Source organism: Neolamprologus multifasciatus, chromosome 8 (genome assembly GCF_963576455.1).
Source record: "Neolamprologus multifasciatus chromosome 8, fNeoMul1.2, whole genome shotgun sequence".
NCBI classification, from domain to species: Eukaryota; Metazoa; Chordata; class Actinopteri; order Cichliformes; family Cichlidae; genus Neolamprologus; species Neolamprologus multifasciatus.
In genome coordinates this window covers 26,128,210-26,152,688 of record NC_140446.1, presented here as the reverse complement: position 1 = coordinate 26,152,688, position 24,479 = coordinate 26,128,210, and the positions used below count along the sequence as shown (strand labels likewise).

Sequence of the window (24,479 nt, the reverse complement as noted above, 5' to 3'; positions counted from 1 at the left end):
TTGTTTAGTGAACAACAGTCTTTTATTCTGTGTCAAACTGACATTTTCTTTAAATCAATACAAGCACACACTCGCATGTGTTTAATTCAATAGCACCTTGTTGTCATCCATGACTGTATTGAGTGACTCAATCCACATTGGGTCAATGTCTCCATCCAAAACAATCCACTTTGGTCCGCCGTGACTAATGTTGGCCAATTCACGCATTATATTGGAGAACAGACCTGCAGGAAGGACATGAGACATTTTGGATGTTTGAGACAGGTCACTAAACACTTTGCACTGATCACATTGTATCTGTGAAGGACTCTGTAATCACCATCTTTCCACTCTCGGGTTGCTGGGTTGATGATGCCAAAGAGCTCGTCATTGGTTACAGCCTTAGGGTTGAGGTCTGCCCACACGGGCCGACGCTTCATGTTCTGATAGGTCCTGTGGAGTGATCTCATCACCTGGCTCTTCCCAGTGCCTGCATTCCCTATCACAAACACAGAGTGACGCACTGCCAGCAGTTCATCCAGCTGCACCACCTAATAGACAGACACAGTTTAACATGAGAAATTCTTTTTTGTTTATAGACACAAAGAAAACATAACACCGAGGACTAAATTCCCTTACAAAATATGCAAATATGTAGCTTTCTGTGTACCCTGTGGTGCTCAGTCTACTGCAACACCTCCTTGTTATTCTGCTATAATATATATGCAGAATGACAGGAGTGTGATGCATTGCAGTGCAGCGCAGCAGCTTAGTACACTGTTCACAGACCACGATAAATGACAGCAGTTGTTTTCAGGGAGGACAGATCTCTGCACATACTACTATGTCTGCATAATCAAAATGCCACCCAATCTATTTTACACAGCATAATCATGTGTCCTCCTCTGAAAACCAAACAATTGAATGAATTAAAAAGACATTTTAATATAGCATTAATAAATGCAGGCACACAAATAAGCAGACGATTAAACAGAACTGATAGAGAAGGGCATTAGGTCTAAGTTTTGATGTTATTTGAATCTCCTTAGTTTCCTTTTCATATGCTCCACCTCGCCTCTTGTTTTATGGTGCTCAGTTTGCTAGTTTTGTGAAATCCAGAACTATTTTCTGCTGCAACAAGAGCAAAGGTTTCCCTAACAGATGGTATGGGCCCAGTGATCTCAGCACTATGGAGTCAGTCTGGGTTTACTTTGAAAATACAGAAGAAACTGAAGCAGACTAAATCTACAAAAGAACAGTGGGAGGCTCTCCAAGATTGTCTAAAGCAGCAGTGCATAAGGAGAAGTGATGCTGCTTTGAATGTAAATATTAGGTCAATATTAGGTCGTCTCTGCCCAACCATCTTTTTACGGTCTTTCTATTTTCCTCGCTCTCTTCAGGTCTTGTTGTTGGCCCCGTGTTTCTCTGTATGTTTCTGACAGGGCGTCATTAAATACCCCATTAACTAACCATGCACTTAATCAAGTTACTATAATTCAGCTCTTATTGAACGATTGAAGATTGTTACTAAAGACTGGACACAAAATACTAAATGTCAGGTTGTAGTTTACTTGTCTTGTTTAGAAGGCGCTCATTAGTGAAAGACATTATTTGTCTCCCTGTGTCTCAGTCAAGCTACCAGCACCACACACACCTTGCTTCCAGCTCTCTCACTAGCTGACTTGCCCCCCCAGCCAAACATTCAATTCAACAGCACCTAGCCAACAAAAAACACAACTTTCAAGCCACAAATAAACCTAATTTACTGTAACACTTTCGCCACTTTTATAACATATTTATATGTTTTCGCTTTTTCTCTCACCTTTTGTATAAAAAAACCCTCATTCAAATCTGTTTATGGCATTAAAAGGATACTTTTTCCCCACAGTAATCTGTATCTACACTGGTTAACTATAACATTAAAGCTGTATAGTGCTTCCTCCAGACAATTCTTTGATACTTTATAGATTTAATCCATCATAATATATGCAGTATAGAAAGTTTTCTGTACTACTTTTAGTACTTTTTATAACTATCATGAAGCACAGTCCTCTCGTACTCTTTAAAATCCAGGGTGAGCGCACTGCTAATGTGTATCACTATTTTATCCCAGGCCATGAAGTTATTGGTACCTAAAGCAAAGTCACAAAGGAAAAAGTACAAAGTGAGTAAAAATGAGGGAGTAACTTTAAAATGAAACAAGAAAGCAGAACACAAAACTCTCAAATTAGGATATGAACTGTAGCCTGGCTGAGAAACTTGTTTATTACACCGCCACCCTTCCTGCCTCCTTATCGAGACTCTTTAAAACAGGACCATTAGCCCGGTTCTCAATATTGCTGTGCACTGATGCATTGAGGCACCAGTGCCAATGGGCACCTTGTACATATCTGCAATACTCACCTCTTATAACAAAAGCACCGCTGTTTGACACACTGGGATAAAAATGCATTTCCCCCTCATGTCACCCAAACTGTTCTGAGTCTGAGGCCACTGGGGTTGCCCCGTAGATGTATGAATACAAGTAACACCTAAGTGAATTTTAGGATCCAAGGTTTCTGTCCCTGCAGCTCACAATGAGATGATCAACGTCATCTGTCAGACGATAGAAGTGCTAAAGAATCTGCACTGATAATTACATATTTTGCTAAATGTGTATTTTGATTAGGGATGGGTACTGGTATCGGTTCTGACATAAACGGTAGTAACCAGACTGAAAAGCAGCGCACATTTCGGTGCTTTTTTTTCCTGAGCTGTGATACACTTTCTTCTTCCTTACATTTGTATTGGCGGTTGGCAAACAACTGAAAGGTGCATTACCGCCACCAACTGGTATGGAATGATACATTTTAGATTCTAGCCAATCATTTTACGTTTCCAAGGATAGTAGGCGGGTCCAGGTACGTACGTTCTTGTAGAGCAGAGCTACAGATTAAAAATGCCCAAGGTGAAGTGGTCAAAAGTCTGGCTGTACTTCACAGCAAAATAAGCAAACTCAGCAGCTGCAACAAGTGCTTTAAGCTGATACTGTGATACTGTCAAAGGAAGTAACACCTCAAATCTGATGAAACACCTGGCGATGCATAGCGTTTTTTTTAAAAGCCGAGAAATGCGCCGTATTTGATAGCTTGCTGTGAGACCTCACAGCGAGCGCATCTACTGCGGGTGTGGTGCCTGTTATCAGACAAAAAGGCTAAAATGACCAAAGAAAAAGTGGAAAACAGTTAAACATGAGAGGTTTTTGGACAAAGTTTGTGTTTTTTCCATTGATTAAGCACTGCTTCCAGCCCAGAGTGATACCATATATGCCCCATAGCTGCAGAAAAGGCTAACATTGTTATCTTTTTACAAAAAAAACAGCTGAACATGAGAGGTTTTTGGACCAATTTTGTGTTCTCCATTCTTTAAGCACCGGCACCGTTTCAAAAGTACCGATTTGGCACCGGTATCAGATAAAACCTAAACGATACCCATCCCTAATTTTGATTGTTTAACACTAATGTGTATTGCTGTGATTTGGCTCTATATAAATACAACTGAACTGAACTGAATTGAAGTATCAGTGTTGTGGATGATCTGTGTGTATTCTTTTGTGTACATAAAGAGAGAGGAGACTTAAAAATTCTATTTTTTAATTGTTTTTCTAATTAAGTTTGCAGGAGTGCTCTTTTAGGATCACATGACCCTAAACACACAATGCTTTTTAGCTTAATGTTTCAGCAATACACTGCTTTTAAATACAATGTGCTGTTGAAAATGTTGTCAATTAACCTAAATGACAAACTAGAAATAAAATATCTAAATAGTTTGCTTTTCTTTCACCACAGAAACGGCAAATTAACTGGCTCCAAAATTCAGACTTCTTCATTTCTGGGTTAACACATTCAGTATGCGTGGACACCACAGAGTGATTTAAAAAAGAGTGACAGAGACAAAAAAAAAGAGAGAAAGATATTTCCTCCCCATTTCCGCTCTAACATACACCCAATCAATGCCATCGACCCGGCTTCTTGGGGCTCCTTCTCCACATCCATTCAGCCAGAGCACAGACAGCTTTGCACTCTCAAAGACCCTGGCTGATTACCGCTTTGATGTGCAGAGGACTAATGCTAGCACAGGCTAACACTAAAGGTATGCTCTTGCCCTCCCCCCTTAACGGTCTGAAATCAAAAGGTTTGCTACACAAACAGTAAAAGTTCAGGCTCTGGGTGTGGACGGTTGTTATTGACCGCTCTGCAATTCTCTCCCTCTCTTGCTCTGTTTCTCCTCCTCTTTGTTTATTTCTGTGGCTGGCTCTCACAATGTCAGGGTTAAGTGGCATGGTGCAGCGCGAGCCTCCATTGATGGAGTGTTATTATGTGGTTCCGTGTCTGTTTGACCTGAGGCAGATTGCACTTATTTCCCCTGGTCCTGCGTACATCTGTCTCTGACATACAATGCCTTCTATTGAGAGTCTGTATGTGTGTATCTGTATGTAATATAATGACTAGAATTAGGTCATCAGCTTGGGCACCTGAACTCTCCTTGGTTTTCAGCAATATTTGCCCAATTCATCCAGATGCTGGTGTCTTGTTTGACACTAATGTGTATTTCCCAGTGGAACATTATGACATGAGGTAAACCGCTTTTGGAAAGAACTAAGATCAATCTAAATGAAAGTGCTACAACTGTAATATCTATCTAAATTGTTAAAGATGAAACCCCCCATCTGGGGACCTGGCTCATGCTTCTCAGACAACTTGTGATTATGTTTGCTTTCATCCTGAGCTTTGCAACTGACTTACACTCATACGGGTCCTTCATTTATTCAGCTGTAATGAAAATACAATTGGATAAACTGCAGCAGATAACCCCGAAGACTGTCAGGGAGTAACCACACCTTTAGTACAAAATTGTCCTCGGCTTGCAACTTCAAGTCCAGGATGGACTCCCTCACGCCCGTCTCAAAGTCCAGGTCTCTCTTCCTGGGGACGTCCAAGGCAGGGAACAAGTCTCCTATTAGTCCCATGAAAACAGGCATGTCATCGGTCACGATCTTCGGAATGTTGAAGTCTCTGAGAGCTCGCATTAGCACCTGGTCCTCAGCTCTGCTGGGGTCTCCTCGCTTCAGAGAGCCGGCCACCACCAGGACTGACTTGATGGCTCGGAGACCCCAGTCATAGTGGTCCTACAGAAATATACACACACCGCTCTTATTAGAACCTTTTTAGCTCATCACCTTTTAAAAAATGTTTTTATGGAGGATAATTAAGCAATTCAATCTTAGAGAAATAACAAGACTAAATATGCAACTTGATCATTTCTGACTTTGTGTAAAAACCTATACTACCTCAAGTTCAATTTAGAACATATCTAAAGCTGCCACCTGTGTGGGATGACTGTATCTAAAGGCATTTGCATAATGGCAGAAGTATAATATCTCACACTTTTTGACTTCCATCCAGAGGCTCTCCAAATAACATGGGAGAGTAAGGCAACACACACATACACACACACTCGTTTTCATATCTTTGTGAGGACATCTAAATCAGCGGTCCCCAACCCCTGGGCCTCGGACCGGTAACGGTCCGTGAGTCGTTTGGTACCGGGCCGCGAGAGTTGAGGCTCAGGTGTGAAATGTATAGTTTTCAGGGTTTTTATCGGTTTTCAGCGTTATTTTGTTATCGTTTTTATCGTTTACTCGCTTTTCCTGGGTCTTTTCACGTGTGTTATGAATAAATCTTATTTTTTTCGGTACCGGTACTAGTTTTATTTTGTTGTATTTATCCGCGACACCTTAAAGGCCGGTCCATGAAAATATTGTTGGGCATAAACCGGTCCGTGGCGCAAAAAAGGTTGGAGACCGCTGATCTAATTGACATAATGCTTTCCCTAGCTGCTTATCCTAAGCCTAACCATCAAAAATGAATGCCTAACTCTAACCCTTAGCTTAAAGCTAACCATAACCTAAATGTAACCTTGACACTAAAACCACATTTTGAGCCTCAAAAATGCCTTCAAACTTGTGGGGACCGGGATTTTGGTCCCCATAAGGGCTGTTGGTCCCCACAAGTATAGCAAATTTCCAATTTTTGGTTCCCACAAAGATATTAATAAACACACACACACACACACACACTTAAATATAGAAAGAAACCACCAGGTTCACATCAATATGTGCTGTGATTAACTGTTAACCCCCCTTGTTTTCACAATGAAGGAAAAGATAAAGCCATAGATTTTTTGTCATGTAGCTATCAGATCTGCTGCTGCTTCATATTCTGTTGATCAGCACTTGAAGTGTTTAGTCTGATCATATCAGCTGGGCTCTTGGTACCCAGCAATCTAACAGCTATTCGTGATTCAACAGTAAATTGAAGGTGATCAAATGTTTTGTACAAAGCCCTGCGTCCCAAGTTACTCTGATTAAATACACTGATAAAATAAAGTAGAATACAAGTAAAAAATAGTAACTGTGCTGTGATATTGCCTATATTTTAAATGCGTCTATCATAGATTCTGATGATAATACAGTAGGACGATATGAAAACAAAAACAACTGCCCACCCTAGTGTCAACTCAAGAAAAGTGGTTGGTATCTGGATGCTTTGGGAATTAATGATGCTGCCGTGTACAGCATGGATGGATCTGGCAAAAAGCGCTGACACAAAAATGAGATATGAGTGACACGTCTTTCCACCATCACTCTGGTAAACAAATGAATGAAGGAATACGTGTCAAGTGAATGCAATATGAAAATATTCACACTCCAATGGGCGCAGCAGGAGCTTGTCCAAGGATACTTTGACATGCAGACTGGAGCAGTCAGGGATTCAATCACCAACCTGCCCAACTAAATGACCTGCTTTATCTCCTGAGCCACAGTCCCCAAGAAGTGGAAAGGAAAAAAAATAGGAAGGAAAAAAACACAAAAAGGAAAAAAGAAACAAACAGAAACATGAAGAATATCTAAGAGTGAACACAAAGGACAGAAGAACAAAGGAGTCAAGAGGAAATGGAGAAAGCAGTAAATGAAAATACAATCATTTAAAACCACTTTCATGGCCAGTCACAAGCCCATGGAGCAGAACTTCTGTAATATTAAAGCCACAATTATGAGGCACTTGTTAAGCTTTAGAAAGTTGTTTTCTGAATCTGCACTTTTCATTGATTTGCAGTTTCAGCCCTTATATGAATTTAGCTTAGAGAAGCAGTCTGTTCATTATCTTTTCATTTCATTGCCTAAGTTGCTAATGTTGGAAAACCCAGGCAAAGAAAACCTAAAAAGGTAATTTTAAAACATTTCTGAAGAACTAGAGATTCATAAAACAGCCGTAAAAAGAAATTAGTGTGCTATGACACTTAAACAGGCCTGTGGTCATGGGAAATTCATCCAGAGTTGAGGGCTCATAAAATCACTTACCTAAGCTAAGGAGCTCCTGTGTAGCTATTAGTCAGCACTGTGAGTGGTTTTATTGCTTTTTTTAAATAAAGAAAATGATGGCATAACATGTAAAACAGGAGCAGGGTAAAATAGATTAACCCTTTAAGACCTACCATAGAACCAAGTCCGCCAGAGCTTATATTATATTTGTACATGCTGTGGAGCCATTTTTGGGAGCATTTCAAGTTGCTATACATCAATACAACCATTATAACCCATATTTTAATAATATGTATGCATTAAGTGCATAGTAATTACATAAACTGCAAAAAAGTGCAATAAACTACAAAAAATTGAAAATCGTTTTTGCTTTTTTAACATATATTTCTAGTTAGAGAAATTTAAGAGGCTTATCCCTCAAAACTGTAAATACAAAAAAGTTGCACAAAATAGTTTCCCACCACAGGAAATTTATTTTAAGTGTCTTCGTAGTTTTATTTTTGAAATACACCAATTTTTATATACTGCAGGAAAAACGAAAATAAATATTATAATGCAAATTTGCAAAAAAGCAGCATATGCATCAAAATAAACTATTTCCAGCAGTGCAATATGAGTCCTAAGCATCCCAGAAACGACACAGAAAGTCATAAAGTCAAAGATAACTTTTAAAAACACCAGTATAGGCTCATGAGGTCCTGATGGTAAAAAACTACATTTCCGCGAAAATGACGTCACTTCCGGTTTCGGGCAGGTCATGGCGGACATGTGAAAGTTCGCGCTGACGTCTATTCCAACATAGGAAGTGTTATGAACAGCTGATCGGATCAGCAAAGCGTGTTTCTGGAATATTATGTTTGTGTTGCTGCAAGCGCTTTTTATGCAGTTTTTGCAAAGCTATGTGTGGAAGGAAACTGTGACCGAGGACAAGCTGATGGCATAAGATGTAAGTACAACTCCTCTGGTTTCATATGCAAAACATTTTTTTGCGCTAGCTTACGTGGTTGCAGTGCTACCGGGATTTAAAAATAGTTATGCAAAACAGAGCGTGCCCGCTCCGATCAGTTTTAAAGGGTTAAAGAAAAATGTTGATGAAATAACATCCAAACCCCTTGCAGCTTCTTATTTATATGCATGTGATACTTCACTCGAACGGTTGGTCACAAGGTTAGCTCTTGTGTGGAGCCTCTGAGTCATTCCTTTATCAGAAGCCGCAATTATAAAAAGAACTTTGTGTCAGCTGCTCAGTTTATAAAAGGAAATGTATCTGGGTTTTACTAACCACATCAGCTGTGTTACATCGAATGAAGCAAGCAATACCTGTTTAGACAGCAGCTCTTTGCACAGCGTATAGAGGGTGATAAACTTCCTAGCAAGGACCCGGGCATTAAGGAAGCCTTCAGCCACCAGCATGATTTCACAGATGAGCTTAAAGTCCGGCACCACCATGGCACAAGGTCTGTGTACAAATGTAAAGAAGGCAGTGACTTTAAGTTGTTTGTTCATACCCATATGGAAAAAAAGAGAAAAAACACTGCTGTTAATTTCCACATGGCTGCCATATGGAGAAATCCTTTGTCACCTACACTACAGCACATCATGGATGGTTCTTATGTAGCTCTTTCTACTCTATTTGAGCACTCACCTTGCACAACTCGCTTCATTCACCCATCCATACGAGCACTTTTTTCTGTGCTCTGTGTAAGTGCTTCTATCTACCATTCACACACATTCATACTACGATGGATGCATCACACAGCAACTCGGTGTTAGTATCTTCCCCAAGGATATTTAGCATGCAAACTTGAGCAGACAGGGATTAAACCTTCCGATAAATAGGTGTCCTGGTCTACTACCTGGGCTACATACATACAGCCCTGCGGACTAATGAGAAAAAAGCCGTGATTGATTGACTGAAAAGCTGAACTTTATGGAAGGTTTGAGTCCCGTTCACACACTCGAAACCCTGAATTAAAACTATTCTGTTAAGTATTGTCTTCACAGTGATCTGAAAGACAGACTCATTGCCAGTTATCGCAAATGCCTAATTGCAGTTTTTGCTGCTAAGGGTGGCAAAGCCAGTTAGTTTAAGGGAGGCACTTACAGGTTGTATACTGTTTTCTCTTAACAAATGAAATCATCATTCAAAAACTGTACTCTGTGTTTACTTGGAATGGGACAAACATTTTTTCACTGCACTATAGGGATATTGTTCAAACACTGCAAAAAATAGAACAATGTCAACTTAAATACAGGTCTGAATCCATTACAATTATTTAAGAAAAGTGGCACAGCTCTTCTCCAGTAACACGTATGCAAACACAGCTTATCAGTGAATGTCCACTCCAACATTAACCTGATTTGTTGTTTTTTACCTTTATGTTATTTTTAGAGTTTAGAGTTAGAGTTCCCACAGTTATTTAATATTTAGTCAGCCTTAGTTATGTGATATTTTAGATTAAACCATGACACACAATCATCACCTGAATGTACAAAAGTTGCATTGTCCATGCAAACATGTTCTCCTGATAATCCACAGAAAACACAGTTGGCACTTTTCATTAGGCCTACATTATGCTGAAGAAACAGTCCCTACGTATCAATTTTAGTAATTTGAGTAAATAGACTTAGGGAGTCTGAACCACTTTAGTGGCTCGGGGTCTGGACTCTTTCCAGAATTTTTGGTATGACTTGTACTCTTGATGCATGAGTAAACCCAGGATTAAATATTAACAGATGGATTAACCCAGCTGAAATAAATGAAAGGATCAAGCTGAATGATCCAAATAAGCGTGCACATTATGAAGATCTTTTGGCCTACCTGAACAGAGCTTTGAGATTCTCAGGAAGCTCGGTCCTGCCAGCGTAGCCTGGATTCATTGTGATGAAGATGCCAACAGAGGGACAAAGATTCACTTCCTCTCCCATGAAGTTAAATCTCTGCTTCTTATCGCGGATGGCATCTTGGATGCTTTTGACCTAATTTCAAAGATAATACAAAATGGAATTAACTGTTGGAACTGGATGCCAACACACAAACATTTTTAGCCCCATTTTTGAGGATTAAAGGGGTATATAGTGTATGTTCCCAAGCAGTAAAAAGGGCACACTCTGTCTACCACAATTAAAAAAACAAACACAAAAATGTGTTTTTAATCATCATTTAAGTAAAAATCATGTGATACATTGTGACAAATTACATGGTGTTGCTCGGCTTTTTGGTCACAGTTTAAAAAACGGCATGCTAAAATTATTTTTAAGCTAATTAATGAATAATAATGAAAAAATACAATGAGAATGTTAAACTGCTAATACTCACTTTTACTTAGTACAGCATTGGTTACTGTATACTTTTTGCATCCGTGTCTGCTAGTGCCCGCTTGGGTCAGAGCCATGACATTTGGTAAACTGACAGAGTGTCTGTCTATTGTGACCAACAGACATTGGACTTGTCTACGGAGGATTTACATGACAATGCACCAACTACATACATGCCAAAGCATAACACGGATACATAATCAAATCATTACATACATCAACGAATGTGTTGAATCAGAAGTGCTAATATGCAATCTTTGCACAGTTATTCCAATTCAATACCGTCAGGTTCCTACATGTTCAAGGCACTAATGAAATTTCGAGGGTGACCAAAGTTTCCATAATCCATCCTCTAGGCACCAAAAATGTTTGTACAGAATTTTATAGAATTCCATCCAATAGTTGTCAAAAAATCTTTGGCCAACTACTCTCCCAACAGTGCTATCCCTGCAGGACTTGGGTCCATGGTGCCATGATTGTTCAGTCAACAGTATTTCTCACTTTCATTGGTAGTTTCTTCAGTCACACATCTGGAACTCCCCAAATATTCACTCTCTTTGGTTTCTGGTTACCGTGTCGCTATAAATCTCTTGCGGTGTGGACACGTCTTTACAGTCATTTTAACCCTGGAGAAACCATGGGGTCAGATCCAACCCCATTGGTTTACTAGGGAAACCATGGGGTTCCCTAGTAAACCAATGGGGTCGGATCATGTTTAAATAGTTAAACATTCTATTTTGGAACACTGAAAATCAACTTTTGATGAATATGAATACAGTTATAGCATTTGTAACAAACCTAACAGCTGGTAAGCTGGATGAAAATTCAGCATGTCTGCCTTGAGAAATATACAGGCTCGCTCATCCAATATGGCGGCCTCACTGACACACCTTTGTAAGAAAAATTCCAACCAATCTACGTGCGGGTAATAGCTATGATTGCCACCGGCTCCCTACCAAACCACGCCAAGCCGAAACTACCTGAAACACAGTTGATATCCCGGCATCAAGTGCAACTCTCATTAACATATTATTAATATCACCAAGCACACAGCAGAGTCGATTTGCAACAGCCTGTCAAATTGTTATGCAGCATGCAACTTTTTTTTGCAAAGGGACGCAATTTCATCAATAGTATGAGCATGTTATCAGCCAGGGTTCACTGGATGGATGAACCACCAAAGCCCTGCTTGTCTACATTATGAGGGAATGAGATATCAGAAATGAACTTTCTGTGAGTGTGTATACGTGCGTGCATGTGTGTGTGTCTCGGCCTAAAACTCTGAATCCCAGCCTGTAAGAAGCTTTATGAATTTAACATGCGAGCGGTAGAACAGCGAGTCGACAGCTGGAAAGAGGAGGAACATCTCTTCATGGATGAGTACTCGGCTACAGATCACTCAGTCATACTAACGCAACGGGGAGAGGCGGGAGGGGGGAATGCAAAAACAAACAGGGAAGCTGCATCAGACAAAAAAAAAGAAGAAATAAAAGTTTTTAGGACAACATCAGAGGAGCTTGTGTTTTATATGAAATGGCAGCAGCTCACCGCTGCTATCCTACAGGGATAGGAAGGGAAGGAAAACACAAAAATCACATTTAAAAGAAGCTCAAGAAAAGAGGTATGATCCAGAGAGGTCCAGCTCCTCGTTTTTCCTCTCTGGAGCTGGTGGCTTCAATAAAACAAAATAAAACACATTCAGTGTTTGATGTAACTGAGGTAGAGCCCCACCAAGCCGTCTCCATGGTATAACAACTGCAGGCCTTTGGCTGGTTTCAGCTTTACTTAATGTAGAACTGGTCCAGGCCTCAGCCACGTTTGTCACTGTGCAATGCCACGCGCACCTAATCCATCTGTAAGAAGATGGATTAGGTGCGCGTGGTATGGTGGGAGATGGCTCTGTGTTGGCTCCTCTCAGGAAGGCTGAGCGCTGGAGTGGGCTGCCAGCTCTCGCAGCAGGAGTTTGACGCTCCTCCATTCTCTGGGTCTACTTCTCCACGTAGGAGCCACCGTGATTTATTATTCATTACACCACGCAACACCAATTCATTCTTCTGGCACTTTAAAATTCTCTAAGTACTGTAGACTTCTATGGCTTACAAAGGAAGACTGCTTGACTTTCAATTCTGCTACAGGGAGAAGGGCAGAGGAGTGACTGCTAAGTCTAGGGGTGAATAATGATCCTTTGAGGAGCTCTATCTCCATTATCATCACGATCGCAATCAGCATCCTTATCAACTGTGTACATTTTGCTTTGACAGTAGTGTACATGCATGAAGATAGAGTCAGGACCAACGGTAGGCAGGATTGGAGTACAGCACAGGGACTTGTGAAACCACAGGGAGAGGATCTCTTTGATCGAGGATAGCTGAAAAGCTAGCATCAGCTGAAACACGCAGAGTATGGCTGATTTCTCAAAAGAGTGCTGTTCTCAGAGGGTTAGCTACTGTAGGTCACGCAGAGTATACGATGCTCGGTGTAGAGTCTTTTTTTTCTCCACATGTGTCATTTTGCATGAAGTGAAGAGAGAAAAGGAGCATGACTATAAAGAATGATCAGTTCAGGTCATTCACAGAGCTCCATTTAGTAAAAAAGAGCACTATCCCAGCTTCTTCTGGGGAAATAATTAACCCTACTGTGAAGCACAAACGTTAATTCACTAATCAATTTTAGGCCATTTGAGATCAGTGAGACCAACTGAAAACCAGGTTTGGCCACTATGTGACTTTACCCAAGGGCTTCTTTCAAGAAAATGTTGTTATACCCTGTGGATGCTGCAACTGTGGGGGTGGGGTGATTCAATACGATTTAATGGTGCACTCGATTCATGCACTCGAGTCATGTAGCGCAACCCACTTTCTTTACACTAATTAGTGATTGTGCAGTGGCACAGAGAGAACAGAGGAGCTTTGCATGTGCAGCTCTGGAAAAACAAAGCGAGAAGCTGCGAGGACTTTATATGTTTTCCAATTCTGGGAAAGTACCAAATCAAAGTAGACCTTTTTGATATACGAATGATTTAGCTTACCTTTATTAGTGGACATAAGTGGATGGGCATCAGCAAAACAGGTAAAACAGTACTACTAATTTAAATTTCCCTAGTTATTTATAGTCCATTTTTCCATCCTGCCTTATAGTTTTTCAGGCTGCATATGTGTAAATAGCAGTTCCCCCATTTTTAGGCCTGGAGGATCACTGAGGTTGTAATATACTGCCCAAAATTATGGGTACAATACGTGCACAGCTGTCAGGTTCCCCACATACATTTATGAAGTACTGTTTGTTTTTCAAACCAATTAATCAGACATGTAAACATACAGTAAACATAAAGATGGTTTATCTTTATGTTAACCATCTTTATGTTAACATAAAGATAAACATCTTTATCCTGTTTTGTAAAAGATGGAAAGCAGTCCAACGACCTACCAGTTCCTATTAGTGAACACTTTAAATTGCGCTGTAATGGGTTGTTGTTCACCAACCAATCACAACATATTTATCCAATTCCCCAATTGTACTGTAAACACAACAGTGACACAACTAGCATGTTTGCCCTATGGCACTATATTATTAAGAGGAACATTCATTTGCGCTTATGTTTCTGTCCATCTGTTGTTGTTGTTGTGGTCTCTGCAGGGGCTACAGTAAATTTTGCACTGGTTTTAGCTGTTCAGCTCTTTTTTTCTGGCTCAGGTTGGAACCACCTTGTGCATGTATCATAAAATGAATACAGAAACTTTCAAGACGATGCAACGTCAAGCATAAAAATACACAGATTTTAATGAAGAACGGCGTGTCAATCATCCTTGGTCTTTGACACAGTGTTTCTGAGTTTATGTTCCTGAATTTATGTAGTTATGTAGTTATTTTCATTTTTATTCTCAGCATACTTAGTGTTTAGATTTGCTTCTGGTATGCTTGTATGTATTTCCTTGAGTCTTGAGTTCTTAGTTCCAGTTTGTTTTGTTTTCTATCCTCTTCTGTCAGTTCCCTCATATTAAGTTCATTCATGTGCTTCCCACTCCTCGCTTCCTGTTTGATTTTGGGAGTTATTTGTCTCTAGCGTCTTGCATTTAGTATTATTTTCCCTCCTGACTTGTCTTTGATCACTATCAGCTGAGTCTCATTACCCATCTTGTGTAGAGGTAGTCCCGTGTGTTCACTTTGTCCTCGTCACGGTGTCTGTTATCTCAGCTCGTGTTCTTTGTTGTTTTGTATTTTAGTTTCCATTAACTTCCACTGCTCATCACTGCTTGGACTTTGCTTTTGCTGAAATAAAGGTTAGTTTTTTGAAACGTCTGCCTACCTGAGAGCCTGCATTTGGGTGGGTATCATGTGATTTATAACTGAATTATAGGAAAACTGAAGATTATGTTAGAAGGTTAAAAAATATTATGGTGTTTTTTGTTTTGTTTTTAATTTATGGATGACAAAAGGCCAGGTTGAAGGTCAGTTGTATCAGGAAAAACTGTAAGATGATTTTTCTACATTTTGTTGGCAAATAAAGAATATTTTGCTATCTGTTCTCTGAGTGTTTCATGTCAGTCCATCTGAGTTGCAAAGATTGCTACTAATGTTGCAAAGTTAAGCTGGGGAGGCAGTTTTCCCTCTTCAACTCTCAAATCAGATCACAGAAGGCTCCAATTATAAAGAAGCTCTGGGGTGCAAAGGTGGCAGCCTTGGTAGATTAGTGTTATAGCTGAGAAAATTATACTTGCAATTGGTTATGAAGAGGCCGTTTCCTCGAACAGCAGCGTTTTCAAGGGCTTTTCACTAGAGCTTGATTGAGTTGGACCACAAATAAAATGCACACACGGCGCTCTCAATCAACTCCACCTGCAAATACCTGAGGGGGAGGGAATCGTACCTGTACAGCCACCACAGAAAGCACCTCCACAGATATCCTGTTAAACTCGTCAAAGCAGCCCCAAGCTCCTGTCTGAGCCAGGCCTTTGTAGATGTTCCCACAGGACTGTGGACACAAACAGACAAATATTCAGAAGCCAGTCAGATTCAGACCAGTCTGACTGGTAAGACGTGGAAAGGGAGACACATATGTATCAGCAATTACACAGAAGACATATGAAAAAACTGTTTTGTCATAGCGACTACAGAGACATGCAAGTTTGTGAATAATAACACCAACAAAGCCTCACACTAGTAAAAACAGGGGCTGATGGCAACAAAAAGAAGGCTAAAATATTGCCTGCACACATTACAGCTGCCCCTAACACTGGCTTGAGAGCAGGTGAACAGCCCCCCGAGACCAAGATGAAGCAGGCGGTTGACTCCAATTACAAGCAGAAGGAACGAAGCCTCCTTGACGTGGACTGGAGCTGACCGGAGGATTGGTTTAACTTGTGTATGTGCGTAACTCAATATGACTAATAATGCAGGGCTCTGCGAAATGTTCAAGCGCACATGTGTATTAGCACATCTATCTGTACACAAGAGCTTTGGAGTTTATAGGTGTGCCGGACACCTCTATAATATAATGATTCCCCTGTCTAGTGGAAGCAGGAGCAAGCTGGATTGTAAGATTGCGTTTATGTCTCCGTTGACCCCTCAATATGCAGAAAATATGAGTGAAATATAAAAGCATAATAAAGGCAGGCGGAGGCTGAATACAGAGAAGGGTTTTTGACAAGGTTTGGTAAAGCAATAACAATGGGGGTTTACTTAATCAGCTATTCTTTCAAGGGGAAAGCAAACAGAAGATGAAAAGAAGAAAGATGAAAAGAGAAGGGCATAAAGGTAGGTTGACAACTTTAATGACAAATGCATACCATATCGCTGACAAAGGCAAAGATGAAAAGAAACACACATGCTGCGAACGCACATTGGCTCCGTGCGTGGGCTCAAACACAGAAGCTTGTGCTCATGCACGCTCGCTCACCTTGTAGTCCATCTGCTCGGAGCAGTTAAACACGTACACCATGATTCCCAGGGCCCGTCCCAAGTCTTTGGTAGTCTCAGTCTTCCCCGTGCCTGCAGGCCCAGCTGGAGCTCCACTCATTGTCAGGTGGAGGGACTGAGTCAGTGTGATGTAGCATCTAAACATAGTGGAGATATTTCTAGTTGCATTACTACAGTCCACGCACATCCATATAAGTCGGTTCTCTGGTTGAGCACAAAGATGGGAGACTTAAACATGAAATCACAGTTTCTGGAGTAAAACCTCTCTGCAGAAGGCTCTTGCTTCTGTGCAAGTTTAAACCCAGAACACTCTTGCTGCTAACTACAGAGCTATATTTTTATGTGTCAAAATAATGAATGCGGAGGAACTGAAACTTCACAGTTGCTAATTCTGGCCAAAACTCAGTTTTGCGGTGAAAACACAAGCAGGAGCCCAAGGTTTTTAGCATGGGTATGTCAGTGTGCATGAACATGCTTTTCAGTAAACAGTAACCTGAACAAATGTGTTTGCCACTGTTTGCTTTATGCCGGGCTCACACTGTGCGATTTTTGGTCCATTTTGAGCCGATTTTTGAGTCGTGCGACCGTTTTGGCGATCGGCCCGATTTTGGCCTTCATCGTGCGTCATGCATCGTGTAGTATACGTGGGGTAACGAGAAGCGATTAACGCCTCACGACCAGCTCCCGATCATCAATCGCTTGGTCGCGAGGATTTCAAACCTGTTTGAAATCCTTGCAACCGTCGTGAGGGTGTCACCGCAGTTTCTCACACTGCGCGTGCGCAAACACAAACGTCAGCGAAAAAGACGGAGCAGCACGGCTGTGCAGCGTGTGATCTGGACACAAGCGATGGAGGCACTTGTAGAACTTTGGAAAGCTCATCCGAGCCTTTTTGATGTGGCCTCACAAAATTATCACGACCACAACAACCGTGAAAATAGTTGGATTTACATTGCTGCTCAATCACAGCTGATCATGTTTTTCATTAGCAATTTAGCAAAGTTGATGGCGGTGTGTGTCTGTGTGAGTGAAAGACAGAGAGGGAGAGCGAGCGACAGAATTTCTGTTATAACCTTCATTTTATGGACGCACAGTGTGAGCACTCAGGTCGCATCAGAGCATCGGGTCGTATAGTGTGAGACCCTGCATCGTGACCTACGAACTTCTAACCCCTGCGAGTCAATCGTGCAGTTTGAGCAGAAGCTGAATCGCGCGACTGACAAAATCACACAGTGCGAGCCCGGCATTAGGGCGACTGTATAGGTGCTACCAGCTACCAGCACTACTGTAAATACTGATATAAGAAAACAAAAACATACTATTCTGTGTGGGAACCTGCACGTTGCTGCCTGTGTGTCTGAGGACCATAATAAGGATTTGAATAAAGACATTGTCTTCAAAGCATGAAAACCACAATTTGGACTGAGTGCATGATTTACAGGTGGCTAAATGAGACACTGAAGTCCTCCGTGTCAAATCAAAAGACAAAGTAGCATCAGTGATCAGCGTGACATTACACCAATTCACTTGAGAACAATGCTCCTGTCCCTCACACAACCGAACCAGCACGCAGCGAAAGAGCTGAACGCAGAGGACTTTCTTCCCCGGTCACTGCAACAACACAATCCTGTTAAATCATCCACACTCTCTTATAATAAATGCACAATAGGAGAAAAAAGCTTGGGTTTCCGCCACCGCATTACAAGAACTGCACGCAGCTATTAACATGACAAAAAACAACCCTGCGTTGTCCAATAACCAGCACTGACAATGTCGTGGTGTTGTCTCAGCTGTCACTGTACATAATTTTATTATATGATAATATAATCTGTTCCTGTGCTTTGATTATGACACAGGCTGATTAGTGACACCATTGATTGCTTCTGCTCCACAACCTGTCAGGACTAGCAAACAGTCTGCCCAGCTAGTGTCAATAAAAAGCAGAAGCACTGCGAATGCGAAGTGACAATCAGCAGTGAACACGCTGGTTTGCCTTAAATAGCAACACAGCAGTTGTTTTAATAAGCTGCTGGTTAATAGATGATGTATGGAAGGGGGAAAATATCGGGAAGCGTAACGAGAGATAGAAGTCAGAGAAGACAAATGACGCCATCTGTATACAGTGTATCAGAGCCAATCGGCTTCATGACTCTTCGCTAAAATACGGCCAGAAATCTCACACTAAGTCATCAAGGAGGCTGGATAAGGATGGTCTGCACTGAATAACTAAAGCAAGATAGGAAAGAGTGAAACTAAACAGGGTTGCGATAAGGTGACTTATTTTATTAGTGTCTTTAAAAAGAACAGCTATATATCAGCCTACCTGTCTGACTCATTCTCCCTCCACTCCTGTGTGTGTGTGTGTGTGTGTGTGTGTGTGGGGTGGGGGGGTTGACATTTTGCATAATGGTGCAGCTTTGGAGTATTGAGTGAGTGCAAACATTACGCCGATAACATACACGCTGTTATAGATTAGAGTCACTTCCTTTAGCCTAATTATCCTGCTGCAGAAAGTGAGCACAACAGACTGAAAATAGCCACCGTGTGGTACATAATCACACAGAGGTCATGTGAACGAATTCACATACTGCTTAAGAATTCAGATTTCTTCTAGACAATATTAATGTTTAAAATCTTAAGTGACAAAGGCTTTGATAAACGCAGCAATGTCAGTAATTAAGAAATTCTGTTTGCCTGCTTTCATGTAAACCGATGCTGTAGAGCCTTGTCACAGAAAGCATTCTGATTTGTCATGAGAGGGTAATTAATAAATTAATAGTGTCTTTTAAATGGACTTGTAAATCGCAGCATTGAAAGATTGCTTAAAAACTTTCAAAATGTACTAAGGCTATCAACAGTATATGAAAAAATATCTGGTATGACCTTATGCCCCAAATATGCCATGTTAAAGATATATCAACTTAAGCTGAAATAGGGCCAGGTTGTACTTTCCTGTAGTACCAGTTTTAACCACAAGATGATGAAGTGAATTAATGCAACATCCAGTGTGCCCTCTAACTATTGTTCCTACATGCTAGGAGAAGCTACATGCAGTCTGGCTGCCTGAAGAGTTCGCAGAGGTCTTACAGACAAATGGATGGAGTGATCCCTCATCCATACATTTTACCTCATGGACCACCCGTCTCATTGTGACTTTTTTTTTTTGTTTACATTTTTATTATTCTGCGAAGTTCAGGGTTACTCTGACCAGAACCCTTCAGCAGGTCGAGGTTCGTGTGGTGCTAAGTCAAGCCTGACGAAAGCCAGTATAAATAAATGATTCTGTAGTAAACTCTGAGATGTATTTTTCTTTTTTGCCATAATTACAGAAAAATATATTTCCATCTTTCACCATCCATCCATCCATTTTCTTCTGCTTATCCAGGACCGGGTCGCAGAGGCAGCAGTCCAGGCAGAAAAGCCCAGACCTGCCTCTCTCCAGCCTCCTCCAGCTTGTCCGGGGGAACACCAAGGCGTTCCCAGGCCAGCCGAGAGATATAATCTCTCCAGCGTGTCCTGGGTCTGCTCCGGGGCCTCCTCCCTCACTTTTAAATCTAAATACTGTTTAGACATCTTTTCAGTCTTGCTCCAGTTCTCAGGGTGCATTGGTTTCTTGTGTGTCCAAGGACTGATTTTCATAGCTTGTACTGCACTACAACAGTGCTGCTGATTTAGTCTAAATCATATTTATAGGTTTTTTGTATTGCCTTGTCATCCTCTTGCATCGTATCTCACAGCTTTGTTCCATCTCTAACAAAGTTCTTCTGAATTGCAAAATAAATGTCATATAATATAAACTTGATGACCTTTGATAAAGATAAGGGTTTCATACTTTAGATAAACTAACCATTTAAGATATGTTAGTATTAGAGATGGCACGATACCACTTTTTTATGTCCGATACCGATATCATAAATTTGGATATCTGCCGATACTGATATGAATCCGATATAGTGTTTTTTAATCAATAAAACTGTTTTTTTAATATCTTGCTGCATTTTGTATAAGTTCATACTCGAGTTTAAATAAATAACAACACTAAAGCTATTCTGTTATAACTGTATGTAAAAAATACACTGCGCCCAAAATATTTCATAGTTCAGCAACACTGATCAATCTAATAAACTTAAATCAACTCCATCCTCCCTATTCTGGTACTTTAAAGAGTACTTAGCAGAAATATTAAGCAACCTAACCAGTAGGGTTCTAAAACTCCCAGCAAAAAAAAAAAAAAAAAAATAGGGAACCACCCTCCACCTCATGATGCTTAATCGATGTAATCAAATTTAATTTGATGCAGGGGGAAAATGCACAGAAATAAATTATTTTTCAAGAGTAATTAAATAGATTCAACATCTTTCTTCAACAGAATTGCAAACTGCACAGATGGTACCTTCCCAAAGGAAAAAGTAGTCTAGCTTACTAGGGTATATTAGACTTAACAGTTACTATATACAGTAATGGACTTCTATATATTTTACATCAGATTAAAACTTTGGGTGTAAGATTCAGATAATTATTTATTAAAAGCTAGACATTTTAAATGAGAATAAGAAAGAAAAGTATGTCTTTGTTCCCCCTTTTCCCTGTTCATGCCCTATCGGCCCCCCTGGCTAAACTTTGCTAGATCCGCCCCTGCACAGTTACCAGCCGTCAGCTACGTAGAAAAAGATCCTGGTGTAGAAAGTAATATTAAATAAATTCTAACAACAGCTGATCAAGCTTAAACGTGCTGCTGTTGTTCAGCCGCTGGTTTCCTCTTTCTGGCACAAAGTGGGCCAAAAACTAAGAAGAGAGACGGACTCGCGACAGAAAAGCCGATCATCTGATCATTAAGCAGTTTTACCATTGAAGTAGCAGCAAGAAGAGGCAGTCGCTCCATATATTGGTTGTTAAGCTTAACATGGGAATGCTTTACAAACATTCAGAGATGAACTTACACACTTGCTTTACTTCTCTCTGGGATCACTTCCTCGGAGATGAAATGCCGGTTTGGTAGCGAGGCTACACAGCCGCTCTATCATGTGACACACTGCTCTGATGTGCTACGGTTATGAGCCGAGTTACGCCATGTCGCAAGTTTTGTGAGGAGCTTTTTTGATATTTAATGGATCGGATTACATTTTTTATTTCTCTCCGATATCCGATCCAGTAATTTCCGTCAGTATCGGACCGATACCGATACGTAATATCGGATCGGTCCATCTCTAGTTAGTATACAAATCTGCATGTAGTGTTAAGATAAAAACGTGGATTTTACTCTATGCTACTGTGGTGCCGGTGGATGTCAGGTTGTGTTTTTCTCTTGTTGACTCTGATGTGAAGAATTGTGTAACAATTCATGCAGCAAACACTCCTTCAGCCATTTTCTCAAGTCATGGATTAAAGGATTTGACACCTCGCCCCCTGGTCTGTGGTCCATTGTTTCAATGAAAGCCAGTGGCAAACTGTGTGAGTCACAGCGAGGGCATGCACCATATGGTGAAGCCTTGCTCCACGGCCGCTGATGATGCCATCAAAGCCCATTGTTTATGCTTTGTTCAAGCTTCAAAGGGAATACTGGTCAGCTTGGAAAACCATACAGTCGAACACTGCGGTTCGCAAAAGGACTCTGAGAGGCAGGTATTCAACTCTCTGTAGTTTAACTAACCCTGCAAAAACATGTGGGCACGAACAAACCAGCAGCTGGCACAGTGGCCATGCAGAGTTGATCTGAAAGATTTTACTTGTGGTGGGTGTGCATAATGATTCAAATGAAGATTCTTCCAAAGCATCAGACGGTGATTATCAGATGAGAAACCTTAATTTTCTTCTCAGTGACAAGGGAAGACGACTATTAGTACAAATGGATTTTTGAAAAGCACTCAAGTTTCCTGCAAAACAGCACCTGTAGAGTACTACACAGTAAGTATTCTTGGTTGTTTTTTATTTACTGCTAAACTTCCTCTCCTCAACACAGCAGGCCAGTTTCTCTTTGGATTCTTCTACATGCATAAGAGTTCAGAGAGTGGCTTCATTTTAAGACCTTTACTTTCTAGGACTCATCCAGCCAGTGCCCGCTCTCTTGGCCAAAATGCCAGGTTGATATCAGAGATGAGAGATAAATGGTCAGACTGCTTCAAGCTGACAGAACAACAGTAACTCGAGTATCCAGTTGTAACAACCGAGAAAAAAAAAGAAAAGCAGCTTTCAATCCACAACATGTCAACCTTTAAAGCAGAAGGGCTGCAGCAGCAGAAATCCACACTCCTGTAAGAACAGTTCACAGAGAAAAATGTTGCCTGGTCTTATGAGTGGCAGTCTCCAACAGAAGGACACTTTTCTAGGCTTTAACTCAAGATTTTTACAAAGCTTTTTCAACCTTTGTATAAATCCTGTGGTTTCAGTTATAGTTTTTTTCCACACACTGTCTGTATCTATGTGTAATCAAACCCCAGCAGTATGCTTCTTGTTTTAAAGCAAATAATGTACAAATCTGAAATACCTTTGTGTTTAAAAATAGATAACGTTGACAACCTAAAGAGCCATAGTAACAAGCCTAGCCCTTTTGAATAAAGGACCCACAAGCTAAGGTTCCCATTCAAATCTATGCACTTTATGAATATCCACTGGTTATCCTGGCATTTCTAGCAAAGTCGTTGAGTATTGTGGCGAAATAATCTGAGTTAATTTACATGCTTCCATCTCCCGTTTGTGGTCGGTGACATCTCTTACTTTTCGACTCTTTCTCTCCCTCCCTCGCTCACAGACACATAACTTGTATGGCAGTCCATTCTCCCTGCAGCACGGACTACACTGCCGATGATGCTACATTCTTTAGGGCTATACCTGTAACACTCTGCCTATTGCCATCATATTAAATCATTTTTGTGAATAATTTTTTAAAATATTTCTTCACGTCATTATGCGGGCCACAAGTAGGTGACATGGGCTGCGTGATTGAGACACAGACATGAGCGCCTCTTAATGCGTGTTTTGTTTGGGTTTCCACCAGCGTGGACACCAAAAATATAGAGTTCATAGCCTTATGAAACAGGGAAGTACCGCCGTGTAATCCATTCATTTCAACAAAGTAACTGTATTCTGAATACCACCTTTTAAACGGTAACTGTAATGGAATACAGTTACTCATATTTTGTATTTTAAATACGTAACGGTGGTACATTATTCCGTTACTCCCCAACAGTGTTAGTAATTCAGATCAAATAAATGTGCCCGGATAAAATAGCAGAAAAACTGATGACAATGATCCCAAGAGAAGGGATCATTGTGTCCCTTCTCTTGGGTCTACCAAGGACTAGGCTGTTGGTGCTCTGACTCCAGTTCAGTGGCTGTTCTGCAGAGAATATATATGTCCCATACTGTATGTGTTATACTGAGTGAACTGGCTCCCTGAAAGAGAGGGATGACTGTGATGGTGTGTATACGTCTATATGCAGGACCACAAATACATTAGAGGTCATCTGTCGTAAAGGCTTGAATAGAGGTGTCTTCAGGCAGGATACACGGGGTGTGATATCCCCCATCTCATATGTTTTGTATATCAAATTCAGAGAACAGTTATAGACATGACACTTTTTTTCATTGCCTCTTTGTCTGGGAAAAAAGAGACAAAAAATTGTCCAAGCCCTCCTTACCTATCTGTTAGAGGAGTGATGACTAATCGCGGCGTGTTTCCCAGATATTCGTAGGAGTAGAGAAACTGGGCATCACAGATGTTAGTAAGACAGTGCTTCTCCTTTTCATCCCAACGGTGTCTCAGCTGTGACAGCCACACAAAGGCCTGAGAATTCTCCACCTAAAAAAACAGTAAGATACGATCCAAAATAATATATGCTTTGTCACCTTCTAATTATGATAATAATAATAATAATAGTTCATTACTCACTGGTAACAGCATCAC

General features: G+C 40.7%; 1 protein-coding gene across 2 annotated transcripts in view; it reads right to left on the bottom strand.

The window, feature by feature from the left end:
• The window catches only part of dnah9 (dynein, axonemal, heavy chain 9), a 223,534-nt gene that overhangs the window by 142,373 nt on the left and 56,682 nt on the right, over positions 1-24,479 (bottom strand). For both annotated transcript variants that reach the window (XM_085171014.1, XM_085171015.1), the window contains 8 exons: positions 24,214-24,374; positions 16,557-16,713; positions 15,528-15,632; positions 10,164-10,321; positions 8,663-8,801; positions 4,859-5,146; positions 320-530; positions 97-224 (listed from right to left, as the gene is read on the bottom strand). In XM_085171014.1, the coding sequence (XP_085027140.1) occupies positions 97-224; positions 320-530; positions 4,859-5,146; positions 8,663-8,801; positions 10,164-10,321; positions 15,528-15,632; positions 16,557-16,713; positions 24,214-24,374 (1,347 nt within the window). The remainder of the gene's footprint in view (positions 1-96; positions 225-319; positions 531-4,858; positions 5,147-8,662; positions 8,802-10,163; positions 10,322-15,527; positions 15,633-16,556; positions 16,714-24,213; positions 24,375-24,479) is intronic.